We start from the raw sequence: 27,106 nt of genomic DNA on the forward strand, positions 1-27,106 counted from the left end.
GCCAATAACCTGGGATTTGCTGTCACACGGGCTGACTCAGGCTCCAGGAAACAACAAATCAGAGAGCAGGCACCTGCCCGGAGGGAGTGATTGGGATAAGGGGTGTTTCAATGCAAAACCTGGAGCTACGGACTTAGTGGACTGGAGCTGTTTTTCAAGCTTTTTAAACTCAAAATAGGCATAGCCTATAAGATACTACACATGTTATTGGGAGAAATGTATGTGATGTCATGAATTCTGTAGTTTAAATGTATAACATGCTAATCAATGATTGAGTCATCATTTTCTAAAAAAAAGGGGGGGGGGGCTGTGACTTCACTGTCCCACTTTAAAATTGTTTTACAAATGATCAACATAAACATTCAAATAATATTGGAAATAATTAATTTAGGAAATACATTTAGATGCACCATGATAGTATACATTTAATTAAAAACACTCCTTTTTTATGTCCCCCCCAAACGTCTATGCAAACAATGAGGCTACATATTGGACTCGTATTGTCCATCGGTGTCTGCTGAGATCTGTTTCACATTTTGGCGTGAACAATCAGGCAGTCCATTATCATCCTACCCACCCATCTATTACCCCTTGGGACCGTGACGATCGCCTTGGAAACGGCGAGGAAGGAGGAGATAGCAGCTGCGCCCACGGTCCTTGATATCAACCAGCACGGGCGATATGGCGCCTATAGCGCATCCAAGGCCAAGATTCAATGTGTTTTGCTTTATTAATCACTATAGACTCTCAGTAGCCACCTGTATTTCTCTACCATTTAATGACTATATGCAAATAATACATATAGTAAAATTATCTACATGTAGGCTAATATTACAACAGTGACTAGAAACGCAAAAGTGGACAAAATCTGCATTAGGTTAGCGCCAAGGCTTCTGACACTCTGAGTCTGGATGCCTACCTGATTTGTTATTCTTTTTCCATTGCAAGTAACAGTACATTTTGTTAGACAGTAAGACTTTGTCTTACTTTACAAAAGGGCATTTATCACTTCGCAACTATTAGCCACATTGCACTGACTACACACATCTCTGACAACCATAGACACACAGCACACCATCCCCGAATTCTACACCACGTGACAATTTCTCAAAACCGGCATGACGTAAGCGGAAGAAATCGTAGCCTAACACATGCGACTGGCGGGAATTTTTTGCACTTGGCAGACAGGGCTATTGTCAACAAATGTCAACAATTTGATTTTGTTTTGCACTTCTATTGGATGCACATAATTTGGTAAGGACATCTGTATGATTGTACCAATATCAGTATCGTAACGTTGATTTCAGTTTTGGCTTACTGAATCATGTGGACACTATCTTGGATTAATTTACCAGCCACACGTTCAATTTAACGGTAGCCAAGTTAGCTAACGTTAGCGAACATACTAAGTTATAATAAAGGTTGTGTCATGTTTTGCTTACATAGCTAGCAAGCCACCTAATAATATCTCTAACGGATCTGTTTATATTATAATGTACTTGCATTGCTTATGTGAGTTAGCGACCTAAGTGTTTGAAGAATTCTACAGGCTAACTAGCAGCTAACAAGGTAATATTAACATTGAAAAATGTGGACTGGATACGACTCCCGATGTTATTTTATGGGTCCATGTACAATTCTGGCAAGTAATCCAGTCAGACGACAAAGCTGACGTTACATGTTGTAAGCGAATGCTGAAGTTTCTCAGACGTCTGTGCCATGTTAACTGCGACATACCTGCTAAATGCTAAATGTGCTTGGGTTTCATAAATTGTTAGACGTTTGTTTTCTTGTCATTAAACTGTTTTGGCAGATTCCGTCCGCAGAAGAGCGTACTGAATCTCTTGTTTAACCATGCACTGACATAAGGTATGCTTGTCGTTTAGGTAATAGAAATGCAGGCGTTTCTGAAAGGAACATCCAGCCAGAGCATCAAGCCTCTGAAGGACAAAGCAGCTGGATCGAGTGGAGAGAAGAAACCCAAGGCTCTACCATGGGTAGAGAAATAGTAAGACGCTTCATATGCATGTTCCGAACAGTTTTGCTATCAGAGATTAGCCAGCCTAATTCGATTATTCCAAGTCTGTAGCTTTTGGATTCTATATTATGGTGCATGAGAGGGCTGTCTTGTTATAAGAGTTATTAGATACTTCATACGTCATTTGAAAATACTAAAATACTCTTTAAAGGGAGCATGAAATCACTTTGCAAACCTTCCATATCTGTCTATTCTATTCCTTCATCAGTACACTGACTCTGTTGATTAAATGGACAGTATTTGAGAGCAACAACTTTTCTCTGCCTAAAGAGAAACTATGCTGACCTGCTTGTTACATCTCATAGCCTTAATACTGTATCAGAGATGCACTCAAAAAGTCACAACTGAACAAAGTGTAGACATGCCCAGATTGCATAATATTGCACTGTGTAACGCTGTTGATCAGGAAGCATCAAGACACATTTAGTTTGTTTTTAACTAACTGGGTACCTGTAAGCGCTAAATGGTGTTATATTGATACAAAATACAAAGCCATTTTTTCAACCCAATAAAGTAAAAATTACAAAATATTATTTTGAGTTTGAAATACGTATTTCAAATATCGGTACATGTATCATAAATACTGCCCATCCCCTGTCCACAGTTGACAGTCATGTTTATGTATAGCTGACTCCAAGCTTAAACTGTATTTAAGTCCTTTTCTTTTTTTTTGTTACCTGCATAAATGTGTTATTAACCTGTTGCATGATTGTGCAAATAATGAATATCTTCACCTTACAGCAGACCAAAGAGTGTGGATGAGGTGGCCTATCAAGAGGAGGTGGTTGCTGTTTTGAAGAAATCACTAGAGGGCGCTGATGTAAGTACTGTTGCATCATCCACACAGCGCCGTAGTGAGAAACTCATTTGGTGTGCCTCTCCTTTAGGCTTTGCTCATGAACTCGTGGACATTTCTTTACCTCACAATTTAACACATTGTCACATATAAAACCCCACCATGTAGCACATAAACTGGTGTCTTTCGGTTTAATATTTTCATAGTATAATTACTTACGTGATGTAACGACTGATGACAGTCATGCTGTAAGCAAATAACTCTCTGACTGTGACCGATCACCCATCTGTTTCTCTTCACTGACTGTCGTCTACACTGTGTGTGTGTACTATTAATAGCGAGGGGGCTGTGTGCTGCTCCTGAACCTGAGCTGGCCTCAGGGCAAGGGTGTAACTGAACCCCCTGTTCAGCTGAGATTGAGGGCACAGGTGGCACTGCGTTGTTAGTAAGTCAGCACCGAAGCTGCTGCTATGTTAATGAACCTTTCAGTTGAACACTATGGGGTTTCCTCACATTCTCTGACATGGTCTCCTCTTCATTAGCCTGTTGTAGTTTGAGTTGTAAATAGGATCGCCATTTCTTAAGTGCACATACAGTATATAAGAAAGAAGGAGACCAATGTAGCTCTACCAGGTTGTGAACTGGCACCTTGAACTTAAACACCCATATTTGTGTACTGTTACTAACATGCAGTATGGTAATGAGGAGGAGTTTATAATTTAAAATCTTGAAATGTCAGCAGGGGATTTTGACTTGAAATGGCAGCAGGGGATCTTGATATTTTTAGCTTTTGCTCAATGCTTTCTCCACTTGTCATTGTTGACAAACGTTACACTTCCTTATTGCAGTTGCCCAACTTATTGTTCTATGGGCCTCCGGGTACAGGAAAGACCTCCACCATCTTGGCAGCAGCTAGAGAGCTCTATGGGTGAGATATATCATCTCTCTCTCACTCTCTCTCTCTCTCTCTCTCTCTCTCTCTCTCTCTCTCTCTCTCTCTCTCTCTCTCTCTCTCTCTCTCTCTCTCTCTCTATGTGTTTGTCCCACACTGTGTTCTTCAATATGATTTACTCCTGTGATGTCTACATAAACACAACATACAGTAACTTTGTTGTATTTCACTGCTGCTTTTTCTGTCCTCTACAGCATTGCCATTGTGCTGTGCTTTTTTACCTGGTGCATTTTAGCGTTTCTTTGTGCCATATTTTAGTCTTGTGTTGTTTATTAGCTCCTGTGTTCTGCTGTCTTTCCCCATATGCTTCTTGTGGTTCATCTCTGCATTTTCTCACTTGCTGTCAGCAGTTCACAGCATTCTTTTGAGTCCAGTGTTAAAGATGGCTGTCAGCCAATCCACAGAGATCTGCACTCTGACCCCGGCTAGCCACTCACGGCAGATTAGAGCGCTTCTCAGCTCAGCGCTGCATTCCAGGGCGCTGGGCAGAGCTGGAGCCACAGCCTCAGCTGCAGCTGGACACACACACACACACACACACACACACACACACACACACACACACACACACACAAACAGCTGATTCCTCTGGTTTCTTTTGGCTGCGAATACCCCTATTCACTTGAGCAGAGAAGATTCTGGGCTAAGACAGAGTGATTTTACAAAACAATCAGAATGCTTGAACATGCTAGCTTGTCAACAAGCAGTATGGAACGACCGGGCACAGCAGCCATCCATTTAGAACAAGCCGTTGCAGTTTTTCTGTAAGTTAAAAATACTTGATACATAGGGGAAGTAGTCAGTTTTATCGATCAAGATGGGAAAATATTACCCACAAATTAACAGTGTATAGCATATGTGGAAACCTTGACCAGGTCAATGGACTTGAAGGCATCTGTGTTGCGGAAAATGGTGCTTTTCGAGGTGCTACAGCCCTTACATAAATGTGTTCGATCTTTTCTGAGTAGGTCTCTATGTTGTGATCCCTTGCAGGCCTGAGCTCTTCCGACAGCGCGTTTTGGAGCTCAATGCCTCTGACGAACGGAATCCAAGTGGTCCGAGAGAAAGTGAAGAGATTTTCCCAGCTAACTGCAGCAGGCTCTCGATCTGAGTGAGTGCATCAACCTCACATCACAACGGAATTCCCCCCTCAGTTTTACCCAAATATATTCCTTGTGACCTTTTGAGGCCTCCATTTGGTCCATACTGAAACCAACAAAATGTTATTGGGTTGAAGATCCAGCTGAGTGAGCTACATTGAGTTTATCACATCAACAAGTGTTATACTCATGTTGTCTGCCCCCCTCTGTCAGTGGGAAGCCATGCCCTCCCTTTAAGATCATCATTCTTGACGAGGCGGACTCCATGACCAACGCAGCGCAGGCGGCTCTCAGACGCACCATGGAGAAGGAGGCACGCACCACCCGCTTCTGCCTCATCTGCAACTACGTCAGCAGGTCTGTCTGGCCTACTCCTTGCTGAAGCTCTTTGCAGCAGTATGTGTCTACATTTGGAAGTCTGCAACAGAATAGACCATGAAAACCCTTTCCCATAGTCCGGCAGATAGAATGTACACTTTCCCCAACCCTTTCTTTCACAAGCGTATTTGAAAGACTTGTAACCTGTGTTTGTATGCATTAACTCCTCAGGATCATCGAACCGCTGACTTCCAGATGTTCCAAGTTCCGTTTCAAGCCTCTTGCAAATGCCATCCAGGAGGAGAGAATCTTAGAAATCTGCAAGAAGGAAAACCTAAACTATTCAAAACAGGTACCAACAGTTAAACAAGGCATACAGCCCTATAACCAGGTGCAATCAATTTTTTTACGATGATCAACTTTACATGTCTTATTCTTTTCCAAGCAGCATGAAGTCATGATGAACCGCTATTAAAATCACAGCTGCAATTCATACAAATGTGAGCTTGTCTCCTCTCCTCTTTCCGCCAGGGCATTGATGAGCTGGTGAGAGTGTCAGAGGGAGACCTGCGCAAAGCCATAACTTATTTACAATGTGCAGCCAGGCTTAATGGAGATACAGAGATCACAGAGAGTACCATATTAGAGATCGCTGGGGTGAGTGCAGCCATTGATCATCCAGGCCACCACTGAAGTGATGAGTCAGTTCACTAAGGGCTTTCAAAATGGAGCTTCAGTGGCATGCACACCATCACTGAACTTAATTTCTGCTGAGAACTTTGCACTTTAGAATCTGCTCTGGTGTGATTGTTAATCTGTCTTCGTAGGTGGTGCCCCCTAATGTCATAGACAATCTGCTTCAGATCTGTCACAAAGGCACCTTTGATAAAATGCAGATAGAAGTCAAGGTAAGCCTTTATCACCTTTGACCCCAAACCACACTTGAGCTTTCATGTTCACCTCACTGGTGTTGAAGTTGGGATTTGCAAACCTAGTCTTGTTTAAGTGTTTCAGTCCACATGGCAGTCAGGAGAATACAACAGGTTTGCTTTAGTTAGTCACGTCTGACTACCATTTCAAACATCACAATTATAAACTTTGCTCAAGAAACAGTGTTGCCGACCAAGATCTTCACTTCCCTGAAATAAACCAATTAAAAGGAGCCAGCTCAGTCCACTCAAGTTATGTTCCAGTGAAATGAATCAGTTCCACACTTGCAGTGTAGGGACTGGTGGCAGGTTGAGGCTGTCTCACGGTCACCTGGCCACATGTGCATGTACATGTAGTGAACACTGGAAGCACTCAAGCCACGTGCCTCTTTAGTCACGCTCATGGTCACACTCTCATCCTGTAATGGAATACTTAATGGCGCTCTGGCTACAGTTACTGCACTTATTGAATGGAAGGAATGGCTCATGTCGCCTGGCCTGCCAGTTACCAATCAGCAGTATGAAATGCTTTTCGAATGAACTCTGCTGGTTTGATGGGAGTGTGTCTGTGAAGTAACAACTTTTGTAAACAAGTGAATATTACGTTGTTTGAAATATTTAAAAAAATATAAGTTGAATGATTTGATCAACTTTATTCATATCATAAGCATTTGCCAAAGCTTCAGCCATCAGCCAAAGGACTTCCATTTGAAACTAAATGCTTTGTTGTTGTTTCATCAAAATACCTTGCTTTACCACACGGAACTTGTGCAATGTCTCCGTTATGTTATTTGTCTTAGTAGTACCTTTCAGAGCAACGGTTAGATATCTGCATGGTTGCAAGATACATCTCTTTGGGTGCAAGACTGGGACCACTTGTATAAAGGCATGGAAGGGTAGCCTTATTTCCCAAAGGAGCGGGTGGAGGATACTATGAAAGGCTTTAGAACCTCCACCGCCTATAGCTCACTGCAGCAAACATAACCAGCAATCTGTGGTGTTCTCCATCTTCAGCTCTAGAGCAAACCTCTCGGAGGTTACCAAGACCTAGTCAGCAATCTAGTGTTCCATTGTCTTTTGTACTTACAGTAAGGTTAGCCACAGTACAGGGCCAGCTTCATGCTCATTGTTTTCTCCTGTCGTTTCCAGAATATGATTGATGATGGCTATGCTGCTACACAGATTCTTAACCAGCTACATGATCGCATCATCGAAGGCCACCTCAGTGACAAGCAGAAATCAGTCATTGCTGAAAAAATGGCGGTGAGTTGTTGTTTTGGGAAATTAAATCAAATGTCTTTTTTTTTTTCTAGCATCATATGAAGGGTGTTTCAAGAAGTTTATTAAGTGTGATTATTTACTATCCATTATTGTCTTTATATTGTGATATAGTTTCTGGTACATTCTGCACAGAAACAAAATGATAAACTAGTGTAATTGTTATAATGGTTACCTTCATTCCACATACTTTAACAGTATGTGATTGGCAAGTGTTGATTGAAATTAAATGGTACAAATCAAGTGACACTTTAGTCTCTTGAGCAATTATTAGATAACATTAGGTTATGTCCCTTTTGGTTAACAGGAGGTTGACAAGTGTCTGGCTGATGGAGCTGATGAATACCTGCAGTTGATTAGTCTGGCCGCAGTGATAATGCAGCAAGCAACTCAGAACTCCTGAGCATCACTACTACACAACGTCTCCCACTTTCTGTCTTTATTATGTACATTTTGTTATAAACTTCTTTTGTATTTTTGAAGCAAACAGTGCTTATTTTTTTTGTTTCGGGTGAGGGGGTTTGTTTAGTGGTTAGCGAGTTGGTGGTGGTAGTAGTAGTAGATAGTAGTTTCACTAGTACATTCAGATGCAAGGCAAAGTTGTGTATGGTCCAAAGAGATTAGTAAGTTAATTTCTCATTTATGGTAAATGTAAGTGAGGGATAATGGCCAGGCACTCTAGCAGACCTGTGGCTTATAACAGAGACTTTCTAATGTGGAGACACAGCACTCAAAAAATCCTCCATAGAAATGCATGGGGCTAGTTTGTCACGCCAATATGGCCGTTGTCTACACATATCCCACTCCTTCCTCGGCAAAATGTCGACATTGAGCCAATCATGTGGTGTGATGTGAATACATTGAGCCAATCATATGGTGTGTTGTGAAGACATCGTGCCAATCATGTGTTGTGATCTCGCCGCTGGAGCAAGATTGGTGTCGTGAAGCCTTGCGCACGCGCATTTCTGCCGAAATGGATGCCCAACGAGTGCCCAAAAAGCGTTGTCAAATGGCCGCTGAGTGGAGGGACTTGCCTAAAAGGACTTTGCTTATAAGGCATTACATGCACACATGCTGTGACCAGTGAAGTCAAGGTTAGGGTTCGTGCATCTTCAGGCAGAGTTGCCTTGTAATGCAAGTGGAAAGCATCATGCCCTTGCAATGTATGTTTAGCCTTTAACTGGAGGCTTGGTACTGACTTAAAGATACAAGTACTGTGATATAGATTGGGTCTCCATCAATCATTTGGCCTCCAAATCAGGAAACAAACACAAGTAACCATATTTCCACTTTATTTCGAATGGGGTCATGTACAATCCAAGATCAGGTGGGTTTTACTATATACTATATGGCCCATAGTTAAGAGGTTCTGGGTCACTTGTTTAAAAAAAAGTTAAATACATTGCACAAAGTTATCAGGAAAGCACTTAAAGGAATTTGGAAGGCCATAGCTTCTGACCCAAGCACTACAATAACTGCAGGTATGTTAGTTGAACATAGTTGGCAGACTTAATACAGCACTTATACCTTTTAGTCCACAAGTAAATTATCAAATGATAGAGAACATTTATTACACACACCTTTATCGGTCTAGGAAAAATATACCTACGAAAGAATATTCTGTAAGACCCCATCTCTACTGGTATCCCCCCCAGTAGTATAATGGTGACTAGGATCGCACCTACTGAGGTCTCCTAAAGAGAGCTCGCAGCCACGGCCACGTCACTTTGAAAAATGTCACTTATCCAGGTTCAGCATTGAGATACGATTCACCACGTTCTGATAAAATAAGCACAATGCACCTGTTTTATTTGAGCTACAGAGAGCACTGCATAAAAGATACCAGCCCAGGAGTTTAAATCAGATCAGCCACATTCATAGGCATCTCCTCAACAGTAGTATTGTAAAATGTCTCAATGTCCCGAAGAATCCTCTTGTCCTCCTCTGTAACAAAGTTAATGGCAACTCCTTTTCTGCCGAAACGGCCACCACGTCCAATTCTGTGCAGCAAGAAAACAAGAGCGCTGCAATGAGTCTCCATTGGGAAGACAACATGACAATGCAAATATAGAGGTAAAGAAGCACAAACCTATGGATGTAGTTTTCTCGGTTTGTGGGAAGGTCATAATTGATGACTAGAGAGACTTGCTGTACGTCAATTCCACGAGCCTGCAATTAAAAGGTACATTTAATAACCCTGACATACTAAACCTTTTCAAATCAGATAGGGAAGTGGATTTACACATCATACAATTTCCCATACTCATTCATACCTATGGGTATCCTAAGCATTGGACAGCATTCAGCTCTAGACCGCTCAATATATCTAAAAAAAAAACATTACCAGCAAATCGGTAGTGATCAGGACCCTGCTGGATCCTGAGCGGAATTCCCGCATGATCACATCACGCTCCTTCTGATCCATGTCTCCGTGCTGCAACGACGACGAGAGATCTAAAGTGAGCATTTCTCTGGAAAAGTGGGGTCCGTTTCCCTGCCCCCTCAAAATGATCTCCTCACCAACGCAGAGACGGTGAAGTCCCTGGCATGCATCTTCTCAGTCAGCCAGTCCACCTTTCTCCTTGTGTTCAAGAAGATCACAGCCTGGGTGATTGTCAGAGTCTCGTACAGATCACAGAGGGTGTCCAATTTCCACTCCTGCATGTAAAAAAGAAGGGGTTAATCATTGCAAATAGCTGCACCGGCCTCGGTCATCACATAACCCTAAAACAGGGGTCTCAAACACCCGGCCCGCGATGTATGTCAAAATAATAATGTAATCCGGCCCTTGAGTCTATTTTTAATTGCGACAAACAACGATACTGATTAAAATAGACGATAGATCCAAGTACGGTGACATCTCATTTGTACTCTGCTCCACTATTTGCTAGACATCCAGAGCTTGATTCAAACCCAAAATCGCTGCGCTAAGTTTTCAGGAAATACTTGTATTACACGCGAGAAACACAAAGACCGATGTGCATTTGTAATGACGCAGAAGCGATGCAGGCCATAGTTTTGCACAAATTGAAGCAGAAATAGGCCTACACCAAATGTTGAAAAATGTTCACGTGTAATGAAGTCTTAGGTCGGCTATGTTATTCACCTATTCTGATTCTGAAGGAGAATATCCTTTTGGAGATTATGATCGATCGTCTATTGACAGTGATAGTCACGGTGCGTCTGTGAATGGAGGTGCGTCTTTGCGTGTATACGATGGTGTCCACTAAGCATACCATGCTTATTTCGACCCTCTGCCCAACATAGCTTGGAGGTTGCAGTGGTAATCGTGTCGTGTCCGTAAAGGACGTGGTACAGACAGCAGGGCTAATAGAAATAGGGCTCTAAAGAACTACAAAGTCACCCGCAATATGATGCGAACTTCTGGGTACTCAAATTACCCGCGATAGGAACTGATTTGGATAGGATAATTTATTGTAGGCCTTGTGGTTTAGTAATAGTTTACTATTGTTGGTATACATCTTAGGCATTTTCCTTTTAATTTGTTATGTGGGTAAATGACAAAAAAGAAAGTAAACCTGCTCAAATATGTTCATCCAGTATTTACTGAAAGGTGCATAATTTGAGGTGCTTGCCATCCAGTGGCAAATTAGATGGGTAAATTTACCCCCCTTCATAAACTTTTGTTTATACTCAAAGATTTTTACATTTACATGGCCTTTTGAAATTTTTATATAAAAATCCAGTGGTGTTGCTTTCTTAACCCTGACGCCTAGTTTGCCAGGTTTAAAAAAAGTTATGAGAGAAAAATATTTTTATTTGGTGTGAGACACACATATGCCTACCCGTTTTTATGCTTTTTTGTTTATTTTTATAATTTGTATTAATATTTATTTTATCATTATTTTATTTATAAGGTTGCTAGCACAGGTGACATTGCATTTTAGGAAATAAAGAATAATTTAAAAAAAGAATGGTTAACACTGACGTGGCCCTACAATCAGATGACATTGGCAGAAGTGGCCCCCAGCTCATTTGAGTTTGAGACCCCTGCCCTAAAATGTAGGGCAGCTCTGTCAAAGCTCCACAACATTATTCTGTTCTTGAATGGGGACACTGGAAAGCATTTAGTCTCAGCCTCTAATGTTTAAATTTCCTTCTGCCATCACGGGCTTGGAAATTTACAGAGCTTTGGACTTTGAATGCATTATCTCCAGATAAAAGCCCATGGAAATTCTATACTCTATGTTTAGCTCTTAGTAGGAGCTCTGAGGTGACACAATAGCTGTTCATCCTCTCTACTCATAGTCTCTACTGATTAAAGCCTCGCAGCCACGCAGTCTAGTTGCTACAACAGCACTTGTGAACTCAAACACTGGTAAGAGAAGATTTTCATATTTTAAATTGTCATAAAACGTTAATATCTTCAATCTTATTTGCTATTATTCTCTGCAAAGTTCTTTATCTCGAAAGGCATAAAGTCCCAACTGATGGTCATGAGGTCAGTACATTGGATTAATTGTTTCTTGTAACACCAGTGGAGAAGAAAGTGTACTCGCCTCGCGCTCCACATTGATGTAGAACTGCTTTATACCCTCGAGGGTAAGTTCCTCCTTCTTCACCAGGATGCGGATTGGATCGCGCATGAACTTCTTGGTCACCTCCAGCACGTCAGATGGCATGGTGGCTGAGAGCAGCACAACCTGTCAACACAGAGCCCATTCTGTCTACGCAGAGCTCTTAATGTACAGTGCAGTGCAGTTGGTTACATAGAAATAAGACTATGCACAGTCCTTAACCTCTTGGAAATGTGAGGGCTGTTGAAATTGGTTTAAAACAAAAAAAAAAAAAATCATAGTACTCACTTGGATGTTTGTGCTCAACTTTTGAAAGATTTCATAGATCTGATCCTTGAATCCTCGACTCAGCATTTCATCAGCTTCATCCAAGACAAACATCTTGATCCACTTAGGAGCTGCAAATAACAAGAAAATACTGCAATCATCTATGCTTTTGAAATGTCCAAAATGTACCAGTCTATGGTGTAGCAATCAGTAACAAGTCAAAGTTTCTCCATTATGACGTCAGTCCCGAAAGATGGTAGAGCATCATTTTACCACTCAAGATATCTGTTAAGCAGGCCTACTGCCGATGAACACTTACAAAGGTATCGTCGGTTCAGCATGTCAAAGACACGGCCTGGGGTCCCCACCACTATGTGATACGCCTCCGCTTGGAGTTTCTGCATCTCATTGCGCACGTTTGTACCACCAATGCAGGCATGACAAGTGGCCCCCATGTAGTCACCCAGAGCCAAAATGACTTTCTGGATCTAAAGAACAAACACAAACACACAAGAGTAGTGAATTTACATTCATCTAGAACATTTACATTCATACGGAACATTTTTCAATAGAGCTTTAAATTTTCAATAATCATTAGAAATCACTACTTTCATGTTTGACAACAGAATCAAAACTGTAAATGGGATTCAATACATAGTGGTTACTGTTGCAAAATAAAACACCAATTTCTTTTCTAAAAAAAAAAAAACAATAATAACAACATTGACTGAAATTAATGGAATGTGTCATTCTTCAATCAAAATACACAAACATAAATGACAAGATAGGCGTTTTTTTCATGCCACTCAGAAGAATATCACTGAACATTGAATTTAATCAAGTCCCCCTCCCGTTGCAGTCCCCACATGTCACTTGCCAATTTATGAACGGATGCAAACCTAAGTACCCTTAAGAGCATCTTCCACACTACCTTCATGCTGATGTTAGCACCTCAGGAGCAGCATACCTGCTGGGCCAACTCCCTGGTTGGAGCCAGTACCAGAGCCTGAGTCTCTTTCTGCTCAATCTCCAGCTGCTGTAGGATGGAAATGGCAAAAGTGGCCGTCTTCCCTGTGCCTGACTGGGCCTGAGCAATAACATCATAACCTTCAAAATTAAAGCACAAACACAAGAGAGAGACTCAACTTGATGGTTCACTAGAGTCTTGGAACGCATCGGCAAATGTACAAATGAGGAGTATTGGACCACAGCAGTTAAAAAAGGCATTCCTATGATTTATGTACATTAACACTAGACTTATCGGTATTTTCAAATCTTTGGATGTACCCTTGATGCATGGAATGATTGCCCGCTGCTGAATGGCTGATGGCTTCTCAAAACCATAGGCATAGATTCCCCTCAGGAGTGTCTCCTTCAGGATCATGTCATCAAAGTTGTCTGTGATCTCATTCCAGTTGCTCTGAGACCACACAATAAAGAAGAAAAGGGATTACTGATACATAGACATACATACAACCCTTTTTTTAAATCTATAACTGATTGGGGGACCTAAAGGGTTACCGCAACAAATTACTCCTATGTCAAAATATAGTACAAGTACATACTCTTTTGATCCCGTGAGGGAAATTTGGTCTCTGCATTTATCCCAATCTGTGAATTAGTGAAACACACTCGGCACACAGTGCACACACCGTGAGGTGAAGCACACACTAATCCCGGCGCAGTGAGCTGCCTGCAACAACAGCGGCACTCGGGGAGCAGTGAGCGGATAGGTGACTTGCTCAAGGGCACTTCAGCCGTGCCTACTGGGGTTCGAACCGGCAACCCTCCGGTTACAAGTCCGAGGCGCTAACCAGTAGGCCACGGCTCCCTCAACAACCTAAATCCTTTTTGTCCTTTTTCATGTTTCTTTCATCGTTAACTACTTCAAAAAATAAATAAATAAATATATATATATATATAAAAAATGCTCAAATCCCGTGAAACATCAGTGGTTAAGTTGAGCAAGTATTAATTTCAAGTGTATTAACGGACCAAGTGGGTTTGTGGTGCTCTTTAAACATCTTACATTACAATAATGTACAACAATATAGATATTTAGGATATTTTGGAAACTGGTACAAGACAAAGAAAATAGAAGCTCCAAAACTTACCTCGATGACACCATCAGGCTCCATTCCTTCGGGGCCTCCATGGTCTTTATCTCTGGAACTTAAAAGAAAAGGGGGGAAAAAAAACAGTGGATGTCAATGGTAAGATAGCTTCTGTATCACAGGATGTTGCAAACCATAGAGACACAACACACAAATATTTGATCATTTGGGAACACCTAGCTGACAATTCTAAACACAAGAAGTAATTTCCACATTTACAAACTAGAAAAGCTGACAGTTAAGTATACCTCAAATTATCATTAGTACATCTTGACACATTATTCAGTGGCAGGTAAAGCCTGGACAAAAACCGCTGACTTGGCGTTCTTCATTGCAGGGTGAATCACGTTACCCTGACAATTGCTTTATAACGTGAGTTACCATGTTGTATGTGACAAAAATTGCAGTGTCGACCTGGATTGAGTGGGACTAGGTGCCTGGAACAGCATCTTCCAATCAGGCACCCTTTACTGATATTTAAAACAGTCATCCCATTCTGTACTCCAGTCGAGCATTTACTTTTCTGTGTTGGATTGATCAACAGGAGTCATCAACAACGTCTACATGACAGACTTTTGGTTGGCAAAATTTGGTTGTACTCAAAGGCATCAAGCTAAAGAGCCCCTAGAAATGTAGGGCACAAGGTGCTCGCTCGCGCGCGCGCGCACACACTCCCTTTATCACATCCCCACACTCACTCAAGCCCCACTCTCATGTTTATATTTTGTAGTTTATTTTGATACATCCCATCCCTGCGATCTTAGCTGGCTTTAATGTTCCAAGATCGCTAGATCACCCAACTCATATTATTATAACTAATAACGGGGGATGTGACACGCCACCCTTCTGAATTGTCTTGACCATAGGTCTTGCAAACTACTGGCAATTGGTGATAGCCTGCTTAGTTTGAGCTCAATGTAACGCTGGCGTTGAGCTCCGTAATAGAACAATGTCACGCTGCTATACTGACAACAAGTGTTTACATTATGGAGTAGGTTGACTTAAGTGAACACGATCTGATTTACCGACTATTCAAGGATGTTATTCCCAATCATGTGGTTTACCTGGCAACTCATCTTATGATATATAACTCATTATCTATCCTTCAATGCGTTGTCTTACACCATACACCAAGTCTACCACCCTAAAAGAGCTCACCCAGGCCCTCCTCACTGCGTAGTTTTGCTGGCTGGTCGTCAGCTGTCAAACCGACACCGCTAGCAAGCTAACTAATGTTACCCCAGTTGAGTATTCGTTCAGGCATATGTAATGTTGTGCATGACCCCGCAAAATACAAGTTTAACGAAAACATATATGCATATAACAATTTCTTGAATCAAATAATAAGACAGGTGTTTATTTTGCGTATACCTGTTGTAATCCGCAGAGTCGGACATGATCCGGCCGAATCTTCGGGGCTCGATTGAAGAGGAAGTACGTAAACAGCGCAGAACATTTTAACTAACCGGCACTTAAACTTCCGGTAAAGAACCCTGGCTAACTTCCCACTTAATTTACTACAATAAATCATAAATGCTTCTATTTTTAAAAACAACATATTAAACTGATTTAAAAAAAATACAACAAGAGATGCAGCAATGTTGACCGGGTGCTGCACGTAACGTCGGTCTACATATTCCAGCGGAGGGATATTGCAGTAGGACTATTGTTAAATGTTAAGTGATTGCTACGGGGTTTCCATTACGATTAATGGCGGCCTTACATTGTACGATTTTGGTCTGTTTTCACAGTCGGCGACTAAATTTCCAAAGTCGGACAGAAATCATGGGAGTTGTACTGGAATCGCGGCGCGCTCCCGTCAACTAGATCGTTAAGTGTAAGGTGCCAATCTTAGCGGTTTTAAGTCAGTCGGAGTCAGTCCTTTTCTAGTTTTGCCGTTACGACAATATTAAACATGTTTGACATTATCGCAAGTCTTTCTAGTCGTGGCTCATGCAAATAATGACATGAACTATAAAAAACAATAGTGACCTCTCTTCAACACCAAGCAGGAAGGGGCAAAGTAGGCGACAGCTGTAGCCTATATGATTATTTGTTATTCTTATAATATTTGTCATTTCTTATACATATTTAGTCGGCTCTTCCACGTGACAGAACTACTCTATATCGGTTAGGGATGTCACGCATGAAACAATGCTGCAGAAACACGAAAATATGACTTTGAATTTAGTTGGCTATCATTTCAGTTCCTGTTGATATCTATTGCACGATGGGTAATAATTTAAAGGAATCTAGTTGCAGTCTTGTAAATAGTGACCCTGCAAGATCCCCAGTCATTGCAAAATCATAGTCTGTGACTTAAAACTCTTTTACTTGTCTTTAGATGTGAGAGGGTCTGAGACTGTAGTCTTTCAAAAATCTTTTCCAAATCTTTGCAAATCTTTCCAAAGTCTGTCAGTGTAAGGAGGGCTTAACTTGGAAAGGGCTCAGCTGAGCAGTGGGGTCAGAATCGCCCTTTTGGTTCATTAGACAAGTCACAGAGAAGTAAAGTCCAGTATTAGAAACAGCTTTGTAACTGGTTGCATATGCTATGCAGCCTATAAGAAAGTCCAAGTTTCTGAGCTCTGCTTTACCGCATTTATGTATTCATGTCACATCAGTTATGAGTGAGCCTGCCCCCTAAAGTTCCCCTGTCCCCTTGCAATTTTGTCAGCTAAAGAAAGTTACTCATGAATTATGTTGTGAAATAAATCAATACTTTATTTAGCATTTTTCAAATAAGAGCACACAAGTTATATTTTTGCTTGTTACCACAAACAACCTCTTACAAATGGATAGGCTAGCCTATTAACAAATCTGCATCACTGAATAACCCATCTGACTCTGGTTTTGAGGTATTTGTCGATGGTGGGACTGGGACAGTAGCAATCTGTGGAAGAAACTGCTTCCAGGGTTTTGAGGGACAATGGAAAGGTTTCTGGGTGCTGGAGGATTGAGGAGGAGTTGTGATGGTTGGAGCTGCAGTCATCTCCAGATTGGTTGCCGTGCTGGCTGCTGATGCTGTGTCCTGTTCCTCCTCTGAGGACTCCTTCATTGGAGGCTCAGTAGTCTTGAAAGGCTCTTCAATGGTCCTCAGTGGAGTCCAACCTGGAGGTCTCCTCCTTGAAACCTCCATTGTCATAGCACATAACAATTATAACATCGGTTTAAAAATTAAACATTCCATTTGCTGATAGGTCAGAATTACAGCTCAAAAACCAAACTTTGTTGGTCCTTATGTGGATTTAGGGGATGAGTATTGAAATGTTACAGGGATATGCATTGGCAGTGAATGGGCAATGTCAAACACATGTAAAATAGTGGAATTAGAGTACACTCACCATAAATTGACCAAGTTCACAGTGGACACTTCCATCTGGTACTTCATGACGCCATGGAGCCACATCAACAGTGGAATTACATCTCACAAATGTCTAGACACAAGCCATGAATTCAGTGTTAACAGCATTTACACAAAACTTTGATTTCTGAATATTCATGAGCAGAATCAATATGTCTTTATTGAATGAATGAATGATACGATCAATTAAACAAAATCAAGTATAAGTGGATGTTTGTATAGGTTGTAGAACTGGCATACCGGTTTTTCATGTGGATGGCATTCTTCTGTCACCTCCTTAAACTCTTCTTTGGTGCAGTTACTACTCTGCATATTAAATCTCAATTGGTACCTGAATCCAGCTACCACCTAGAAGTTATCCAACAGACAGTCATTTTAAGTTTGTGTTGTGGTCACACCAAAACGATGTGAGATGTGACACCAAAACAAGTACATTGAAATGCATACAAGCATAATAATACAAGATGGGAGCATTAATGGTTTTATGACATTTGTTCTGTTGAAGTAATAAGAAACACAGAAAATAAAGGCTAGACACAAGTTTCACATACATGTTTCATGTGTATTTTTATATGTTTGACCCACTGATGAAGATACACATACCTGTCTTGAGGCAGAGACAACATCTTTCAGTATTAAGAGATCGACTTCATTATGTGCATTATTTGCTTGTCCAATAGAGAACCTCAACGGCTCTTTCAAGTCCTCACTCTCCAGATCAATTAACTCTGGACAACCAAGGCAAGGGGCTCGCTCAACAGTAACTACAGGCTCTATAAAGACAGGGGTGTGTTGTCATGTCATATGCTTTTTTGGAATAACTTAACTGCAGATTACTGATAACATTTTAGAAAATGTTGAAACAATTTTGATCAGCCCAAGCCCAAGATGACAGCCCTCAAATGTGTTGCTTTGTCCACACATTCAGCAAACCGGACAATATTCAAGTTTGAGAATCTGAAATCAGATAATTTTTCCCCTTAAAAATAAACAATTAATTGATTTCCAAAATAGCTCTTAATTGAAGTTTTGACAGCTGATTATTATTTTTTGAAGCCCTAATATTGACTATTCTTTTTCAAAAAGAACATGTCTAAAAAAAAGCAATAAAATCTGATTGAATAAACAAATCTGTCTGAGATAGTTTATCTTAAGTTTAGAGACATTTTGAAACAAATTGTGAAACTAGCACTTACCAGAAGCACAGTCAACTAAATGGACGTCTGAACTTCCCTCTGTCACAAATACATTCGCTTTACAAGTTCTGGGACTCTATATGGACACAAGCAAACACATCAGCCAACTTAGAAGGCTTCTCACAAGGCCGTCTACCTAAAATTGGCCAAAGAATGTTCAGGTTTCCATCAAATCTTCTGTATGATCATTTCCTTGCACAGTCAAAGCTATCTATGTGAATGAGTTTGTCCAACCAAGACATGAACTCACCTCAGGGCCAATTGGAAAATATTCACAGTCTCTCCATGCCTTGTCTCCCCCTACTGGACAATCTGATAGCCTGCTGGTGAAGCGCAGTGCCAACTCTGTGCCTGTCTCATTCTCAACCTGACACATAAAAATAAAATCTGTGGTACATTGCAAAAATGATCTTGAGTGCAATATATTTAACTTATTGTCACTATCACAACCTAATTGATTGAAATGAAAAATGCTCCCTACCTTCTTGGCCTCAAGAATTTGATATAGAGAGTACTGATTTCCCGAGGTCAGCATCCCATTGAGTTTTACCAAGGCTGAATCCACTGCTTCCTCAACCAGTTTGTCATCACAGAAAAGCAGTGTGTCCTGCTGTGTCTCCTGTCCGTATCCACAGGCCCAGAGCAAGCAACAGAGACAGGCAGTAAGCACGGACAGCCTGGCTCCCAACATCACGGCAAGAACATGTATCCGAGGTCCAAAGAGAGGGAAAACTGGATGAGAGCAACAGTGTGTTTAGTCCTGATCCCTCTGGACTTCAGTAATGATTGACTGTTGTTATATACCAGAAGATTCCATGTACACCCCTCACCCACTTGTTCAAATACCACTTGTCTACTGCAGAAAGCAGTTCAGGCATCCACTACCTCCAGTACAAATGTTTACCAATCCATGCAACTCTTCATCAGATACTTAAAAAATCAATAATGCAACCTCAGATATTCTGAGTTTAAAGTGAAGAAATAACAGCAACAGTAAACGTTTGTGAAGTATGATTCTAACACAAAACAAATGGATCTAATCATGACCACCCTAAATTATTTATGACCTTTAGATTTAGCACATTTGGAAAAGCAGTGGCATTTTTAAACAACAATTGGTTGTTCAGCTATTGACAAAAAATACTTCCAGTATTTTAATATGGTGTTTATATTTAAAAAGCGTATATTGTAGGTTTTGAGACAGCATCATTTCATATATTGAGATTAGCTCATTCACAATTTAGGTCCAGCTGTTTCATTATGTCCAACGCAGCATGCATAACTTGTAGTAAAGGCTTCATATAGATAAACATGGCTTAATTTTCACTGTTTTGCAGATATCTTCTTACATTAATCTCATTGACAAACTCTGGCATTGTGTGCTTAAGTGGATACTTTGTACTTCTCTACCTTTGACCCAGAGTGCACCCAAATATCCGCCTACACTATTTGATTTCCTCCATTCTCTTGGATCCAGCAGAATTACTATGCAGTACCTGTGCAGATTTTGTTAGAAACATTTGGACTAATTTGTTTGTGCACATAGTACAACGTGGGCACACGGTGGTGTAAACCTTGGATTGAGAAAGGCAAATTGTTTAAGGTTGCAAATACATTGTCCTGATGTGGAACCACAGGAGGAGCCTAATGAAGGAAAACATTAGAAGGTTTTCAGCTAATTCTACCCTCTTAATGCCTTTAAAATCTATTTGATATTCATATTCTTTTTTTGAAAAAAAACTTAACAAAAATAAATGTAATCTAACCTTATCTAACCTAATGACAAATGAAACGGGCCTTTTGACAGTGGTTTAACTTCCTGCATGTCTGAGTACAATAACTGACCACATCACAAGTATGCTCCTCCCAGGCAGCGAGAGTGTCTTTTAAACTCATGTAGCGTTTAAGAGCGGGACAAATACATCTCACTACCAGACAAAACCACAGGTACCAACATGAGAATAAATAGGTCAAGAGGACTCAACACATTTACAAAATGGCTTCTCCTATCATCAGTTGTTCTACTTAAAGGTGAGTACTAAAATGTGTGTTAATGTCATAGTACAGGTATGAGATCTGTAGTGAATGTATGGGATCTTGTAAGGGTTGTGATTGTGTGGTTCTGAGCAGTCCGAACAGATGAATGATTTATTAGTTATTTTTAATAAAAAGTTTAAAAAGTTCTAAACCCATCTCTCTCATCTGTGTGTGTGTGTGTGTGTGTGTGTGTGTGTGTGTGTGTGTGTGTGTGTGTGCAAGCGTGTGTGTGTGTGTGTGTGTGTGTGCAGGGGGTGTACACTATTGTGACAGTTGTTTGTGGTAATATTATACTTAAAGACATCAAAAGTGAAAGTTACTGTTTCCTGAAAACGTCTTAGCTTACTGAAAATGCTGTCTTTGCTTGCACTAGCTTAGATATTTTTACCTTCAACCCCCCATACATACTCTGCTCACACAGGAAGCACAGTGACTGAGTTAGACAAGCCCCTTAGCAAGCCCTCATCTCATGGCTCACCTAATGTAACCATGAGCAAGAAGTCTTCTCTGCAGCCCACACCATCACCACCACTTCTTGGCAGCTATAGACTAACGAATCCCGATGGCAATGTGTGCTTGAAAGCTGTTCTGGGAGTGGAGTACATGGTAACAGTGAACAAAGTAAGTACTGTTGCTTTCTCAGCACTTAAAAGTCAGACTCTCAGCAGTTCACAGCTCTTGGTGGGATGGCACATTGGTTTCCTCCCTCAAGCGGCTAAAAAACTGACTAAATTGCTAACTGCCATTTTCAATGCAGTGGAGTGTGGGTTTCACTCTTGTAAAATGGGTAACAAGTTTTCCCATTTACATGAAACATGACTAGTGTCAATTATGTCTAACAATTGAATTTATCTGTTTTAGATTATATGGTGCTATATGAATAAATGAAAGTTGATTTAAATGGGCCACTAATTTGTTTATTTTGTGTATGTAACCTTTCAGAAATTCTACTATTTCAACATGAATCCCCTAGCAACCCATGCTACTGGATACTGTGGGAATCAGACTGCTGTTCTCTCATTGGAGTTCGATGAAGGGAATCTTGAGTTCACTTTTCACAAGGTAAACAGCACTTGGAACTCCATGAATGTTAAAATCCTTGTCAAGTTGTATACATCATTGCATTGTCCATGTGTACAATCATCTGAATGACCTTCACCAGCTAACCTCATTTATAAATCCTACCTGCAGGGGTCCAAGGAGTATTACACCCGTAGGTTACAAGCTCTTTTGGGGCCAATTTCTGTGTGTGATAAATGCAGAAGTAAGTATGTTTAGTGGTACATCAGTCGTTCTTAAGATGGGGGAAAACATGTCCACAAACTGTAATGGCTGTTAATGAATATATTTGTTCTTGTAAATGTTACGAAGGATCAGTAATGTAGTCATATATATATATATATATATATGAAAATATTCTAAATATTAATCCTGTGTAACATCACAACCATGATTTGTCAACCCAGTCATCAGATTTCTGAGGAAATTTTTGGATAACTTTTTTCTTAAGGCATAAGTTTTGTTAATGGTATATGAAAAATAATATTAACCGAGTAACAAAATTAAATATGGATATAATAAAAACATACAGTAAATATGAACTAAATATCAGCTTATTTCCCCCTACAGATCAGTCCTATCCTGGGACAGTGGACCGTCAAACATTGTTCAAAACCACAACAGGACTCAGTTTCAAATGTAAATCAGAGCTGGTGGTCAAGATGTCCCCAAACTTTAGGCTTAAAATTCTGTCTGTACAATTTCAGCCTTTTGATTTGGCAATGGGGCAGTTTGGAAAAGGTAATTGAGTTACATATCATGACAGATAAGATGTATTCAAAAAAAAGAATGAAGGAGTAAATCTGATAACAATATTTCTGGTGTAATATTAGCCTACACCTGACACAATATTGTGATATCTACTTGCAATGTAAGCCTACGGATTCTTTTACCTAAACAGGGGCTCAGTATGGGCGTGTTGATGTCAGTGCTGTTTCACTGCTCTAATCCTTGTTTATTTTCATTTCAGACTTTGAATGCTGGCAGGACTACATCAAACGCATCATACCCATTATACTCGGGGCCATAGCTGTGGGAATTCTCCTGATTGCCACAATATCTTACTTAGTTGTTCGTGAATATCGCCATCGGGGTTATGAAAGCCTGTGAGCCTCACACAGATCAACTGGATTTATGTCTTCCTTTTGTATCAACCTTCATTGGAAATATTGAATATCAAGGGGGAAAATGGGGAGAATATCAAAATAGCTATCTCAATGTATCAGTTTTCAACATAATGTGCGTAGGCCTACAGTATACGTTTATCATCTTTGGCATAATATTTATGTACATTTTTTAAAAATATTTATCTGTATCACAACTGTTACAAACTCATCCTACATTGTTGCAGAACAAAAACACTCCACTGTAATCTTTCATCTACCATCACGTTTAGCCTAAAACAGTGAAGCACTACCATTCTCTGCACAGTATTTAGGTTAGCAATTGAAATGTTTCTGAAATAAACATGTGTAAAAGTGAGAGAAATTACACAGAAATGTGGCCGTACCAAAATAAAGTGGTTTTATTGTGATTCAGATGGTAGCCTTTGTGTCATTGTTTTAAGTATATGGTTCTCCAGAATGGGTCAATCAATTAGGCTACTCTTTTTTCAGCTATCTTCTAGTTTATTACTTTCAGACCCCATATCCATTGGAATGGACATGTCATATTTTTGGGTCTAAACCAATTTAAACCATTTGGGTCTAAACCATTCACCATTTTAATTATATGTTGTTACTGATTGGATCCTGATGACCCAATCAGAATGCAATTGTGACCTGTAACTTGATCTGAGAAGCTTCAGACATCAGACAAGACAAGCATGCCTCTGAAGCTTGACAGGAACAGGAACACTTTTCCCCTCATTATGAATTTAAGTTTAGTTTAGTTTAGTTTAGTTTAGAATATAGGCCTATTTCATAACAGTGGAGTATAGGATTTTTTTTATAGTTTGATGTCCATTCCAATGGACACCAAGTGTTGGGAGATGTTAGCCAACACTCATTTAATTAGTGTCATTAGTGTGGTCATTTTTGCTAAATCATGCTGATTGTGTGCACTGAATTTCGTAATTGGGTGCTCGGTTTACTAAATAGTGGGCTCATTTATCTCATTTAGCTAAATTGTGTGGGCATTTAGCTAAATTGTGCTATTTTTTTGTACAATGAGTGCACATTTTAGCACTGGCACCATAGGTCTATGGTGTGGACGCACATTAGTTAATCACCATGTTTTGGCCTATAGTAGGCTATTGCAAGTATGATTTAGTGACAAACCCGGGTAGCCTAACTCAGAGTTAACTCAGAGTATGGCAAACCTCCTAATAAAAGAGCTGTATGGTTTTGCCTAACAAAAACAATGGCATAGGGTTCTTGTAAGAAGGTTTACCACTTACTGAGTTAACCCATTATCACTAAACCACATAGCCTACTTGGAATACCCCCCTGCTTATAGACATATAAAACATTCAGGTATGCAGACATTTAGTTCCAAATGTTTAAAGTCCAAGTCTAGTCATGATTATTTGTTTCAAGACTTTGTTAAAAACATAGTGTTTTTAAAATCTCATGTAATTTTACACCTATTTAGTCGAGGCGACCATTGTAATGGACATTAAAAAAAATCTAATAAAGACCTGATTTAGCAAAACATAATTTAGTACAGCGGCTAAGCACCGGAATCGTTCAGTTTTCGCAGAAAGCATGAAACTTGGCACAGTTATACTACTACCCCTAGTGATCAAAAATTGAAATGGATCCCAACACATAGCGCCCCCTAGTGGCTGCCACCTTGAATTCAAATATGGCTACCATTCTTAATAGAATTGTTGATAACTTCAAAACAAGATAAAAAAGTATTTTAAGTTCTAACACTCAATTTTTAGGGTAAAGGAAGCTATTGACATGATTTCCAAACAAACTTGATGTTGGCCATTTTGAAATCCAATATGGGGGATACCAAATGACCAATCTCAATTGTTATTCATGATAGAAATATCATTCAAAAACAAGTTTGAAAAGTCATTTTATCACATGACAACCTCAATAATATACGAGGCATCAAGTATAATCTAGTAAGATTCCAATATGGCCACTATGTGTAAGAAAATAAGCCAATTATTCTAAATCTTAAGTTAATTGAAGTAACTACCTACATCATCAATAAATTCTTATTCTATCTTCTTCTCTTTCTGAGCAAACCTTAACTCTTACTATACACTGCTCAAAAAAATTATACACTTTAAAAAATAAAACACATCAGATCTCAGTGGGGAAAAAACATCATGCTGGATATCTACATTACATTACATTTGGCTGACGCATTTTTAGCCAAAGCGACTTACAACCTGTTAAACAGTTTAACGCTTTTAAAACAATTCTCTCAACAATTCTAGAACAATTTAAAACAATTCAAAAAGGTAGAGTACAATAGGGAAAAGTGTATCAGTGAGTGCTGTTATTATACAGTCAAATCAGGTGGTAAGTGCTAGAATTAGCTAGTTATAAGTAGTGCTACGAGAGGAGATATTCTCTGAAGAGCTGGGTCTTCAGGATTTTTTTGAAGATGGAGAGAGATGTCTCTGCTCTAGTAGGAACTGGTAGCACGTTCTACCAACGAGGAATCTAAGTGGAAAAAATGACATGGCAAGCTAGTCCATTTTGCTTGAATTTCAGCGCAGCAACTCATGATGGTACTCAGTAGTTTGTATTGCCCCGACATGCTTGATGGCATCGGGGCATGCTCTTAATAAAACAGCAGATGGTGTCCTGGGGTATCTGATCCCAGATCTGGACATGGCCATCACTGAGCTCGGTGTTGTAACCTGCCGGTGTTGGATGGACCAAAATATAATGTCACAGAGGTGTTCAATCGGATTTAAGTCAGGGGAGTGTGGGGGGACAGTCAATGGTATCAATACCTTCATCCTCCAGGAACTGCCTGCACATTCTCACTACATGTATCCAATACAGGGTCAGACAATGGGTTTTCATCCTGATGCTAAGAGCAGTGAGGGTGCAGTTGTCTTGCCCGTAGAGGTGTGTGCGTCCTTCCAAGGATATCCCTCCTCACACCATCACTGGCCCACCACCAAACCAGTCATGCTGAATGATGTTGCAGGCAGCATTACATTCTCCAAGACATCTTTAGACCTCACATGTGAAACTGCCAATTTTGTATTCTATGGCAAATGCCAGTTGAGCTGCACGGTGCTGGGCAGTGAGCATAGGTCCTTCCAGAGGCCATCGGGCCCTCAGGCCACCTTCATGAAGTCTGACAGTGTGGTCAGAGACATTCACACCAGCGGCCAGGAGGAGGTCATTTTGTAGGGCTCTGGCAGGGCTCCTACTGTTTGTTGTTGCACAAAGGAGCAGATACTGGTCCTGCTGCTGGGTTAATGACCCTCTACCATCCTGCCCAGCTCTTCTAGAGCAACTGTCTCCTGGAATCTCCAACATGCTCTTGAGACTGCACTGGGAGACACAGCAATCCTTCTAGCAATGGAACGTTTGGTGTGCCATTCTGGAGGAGTTGGACTACCTGTGCAACGTTTGTAGGCTCCAGGTACTGGCTTATGCTACCAGTAGTGACACTGACCCTAGCCAAATGTGAAACTAGTGAAAAATCAGTCAAGGAGGATAAAGATGGAAAAAGTTATCATTTGCCACCACCTCTAAAACCATTCCTGTTTTTACAGACCTATCTCCCTTCTTCCTTTCTTGTCAAAGTTTTTGGAGAAAGTGGTCCTCAAGCAAGTCTTGGACTTACTATATCAGAACAACCTCCACTTTATACCTGTATTGAGCTTTTGGTGTTTCCACCACAAAGCACACCCAAGGACTGGGCGCTGAACGCACTAGCAAGTGTCCTAAAAGTGCTGGTTAGCATGAGCCCTAATGTGTCAGGAGGGAGCTAAACTCATAAGGTATTACGTATTTAAATTAGCTTCATTGACAGGCATAATCATTTTGTGGGATGCAAAATGTTAAACTACAATAAAACAAAATGGACCTTTTTAAACAATCACTATAAGCTTTAAATTAGCATATGCTAATTGGCCCCACCCACCTCAATTGAATTAGGCTAACAGTAGGATGTGTTGGACTGGGTTATATACTAAT

General features: G+C 40.4%; 4 protein-coding genes and 1 non-coding gene across 6 annotated transcripts; 2 read left to right on the plus strand and 3 right to left on the minus strand.

Annotated features, from left to right (window-relative positions):
- The first annotated feature begins 1,106 nt into the window (after positions 1-1,106).
- rfc4 (replication factor C (activator 1) 4) lies at positions 1,107-7,898 on the plus strand. Its single transcript, XM_042111501.1, is given in 12 exon segments — positions 1,107-1,254; positions 1,887-2,008; positions 2,780-2,858; positions 3,683-3,762; positions 4,780-4,827; positions 4,829-4,897; positions 5,100-5,243; positions 5,436-5,556; positions 5,736-5,861; positions 6,032-6,112; positions 7,283-7,396; positions 7,719-7,898. Coding segments are annotated over 11 exon segments (1,071 nt in total). The 5' UTR covers positions 1,107-1,254; positions 1,887-1,895; the 3' UTR covers positions 7,815-7,898.
- A 788-nt stretch (positions 7,899-8,686) lies between these two features.
- LOC121724745 (eukaryotic initiation factor 4A-II-like) lies at positions 8,687-15,784 on the minus strand. 2 transcript variants are annotated; one of them, XM_042111494.1, is made up of 11 exons: positions 15,702-15,784; positions 14,331-14,388; positions 13,504-13,636; positions 13,184-13,323; positions 12,536-12,704; positions 12,238-12,347; positions 11,932-12,075; positions 9,932-10,069; positions 9,756-9,845; positions 9,501-9,580; positions 8,687-9,411 (listed from the first exon to the last, which is right to left on the minus strand). In XM_042111494.1, the coding sequence occupies exons 1-11, from the start codon at positions 15,725-15,727 to the stop codon at positions 9,267-9,269; spliced, it is 1,233 nt and encodes a 410-aa protein (XP_041967428.1). In that variant the 5' UTR covers positions 15,728-15,784; the 3' UTR covers positions 8,687-9,266. The 2 variants fall into 2 exon arrangements, with proteins under 2 accessions (XP_041967428.1, XP_041967429.1); XM_042111495.1 differs by lacking the exons at positions 14,331-14,388; positions 15,702-15,784 and having other exon boundaries at positions 13,184-13,303; positions 13,504-13,638.
- On the minus strand, positions 12,418-12,491 carry LOC121678613. The gene has a single exon (XR_006021294.1). It is a non-coding gene; the product is annotated as a small nucleolar RNA SNORD2 (small nucleolar RNA).
- Positions 15,785-17,052: 1,268 nt separating the features above from the next.
- On the minus strand, positions 17,053-19,675 carry kng1 (kininogen 1). The gene is made up of 7 exons (XM_042111500.1): positions 19,369-19,675; positions 19,138-19,254; positions 18,888-18,963; positions 18,295-18,464; positions 17,932-18,039; positions 17,672-17,764; positions 17,053-17,460 (listed from the first exon to the last, which is right to left on the minus strand). Exons 1-7 carry the CDS (start codon positions 19,576-19,578, stop codon positions 17,131-17,133), a joined length of 1,104 nt encoding a protein of 367 aa, XP_041967434.1. The 5' UTR covers positions 19,579-19,675; the 3' UTR covers positions 17,053-17,130.
- A 706-nt stretch (positions 19,676-20,381) lies between these two features.
- LOC121677752 (lysosome-associated membrane glycoprotein 3) lies at positions 20,382-23,521 on the plus strand. The gene is made up of 6 exons (XM_042056697.1): positions 20,382-20,918; positions 21,346-21,545; positions 21,867-21,986; positions 22,116-22,188; positions 22,554-22,724; positions 22,954-23,521. Exons 1-6 carry the CDS (start codon positions 20,843-20,845, stop codon positions 23,091-23,093), a joined length of 780 nt encoding a protein of 259 aa, XP_041912631.1. The 5' UTR covers positions 20,382-20,842; the 3' UTR covers positions 23,094-23,521.
- The last annotated feature ends 3,585 nt before the right edge of the window (positions 23,522-27,106 follow it).

The sequence above is a fragment of the Alosa sapidissima genome, chromosome 12 (genome assembly GCF_018492685.1).
Source record: "Alosa sapidissima isolate fAloSap1 chromosome 12, fAloSap1.pri, whole genome shotgun sequence".
NCBI lineage: Eukaryota > Metazoa > Chordata > Actinopteri > Clupeiformes > Clupeidae > Alosa > Alosa sapidissima.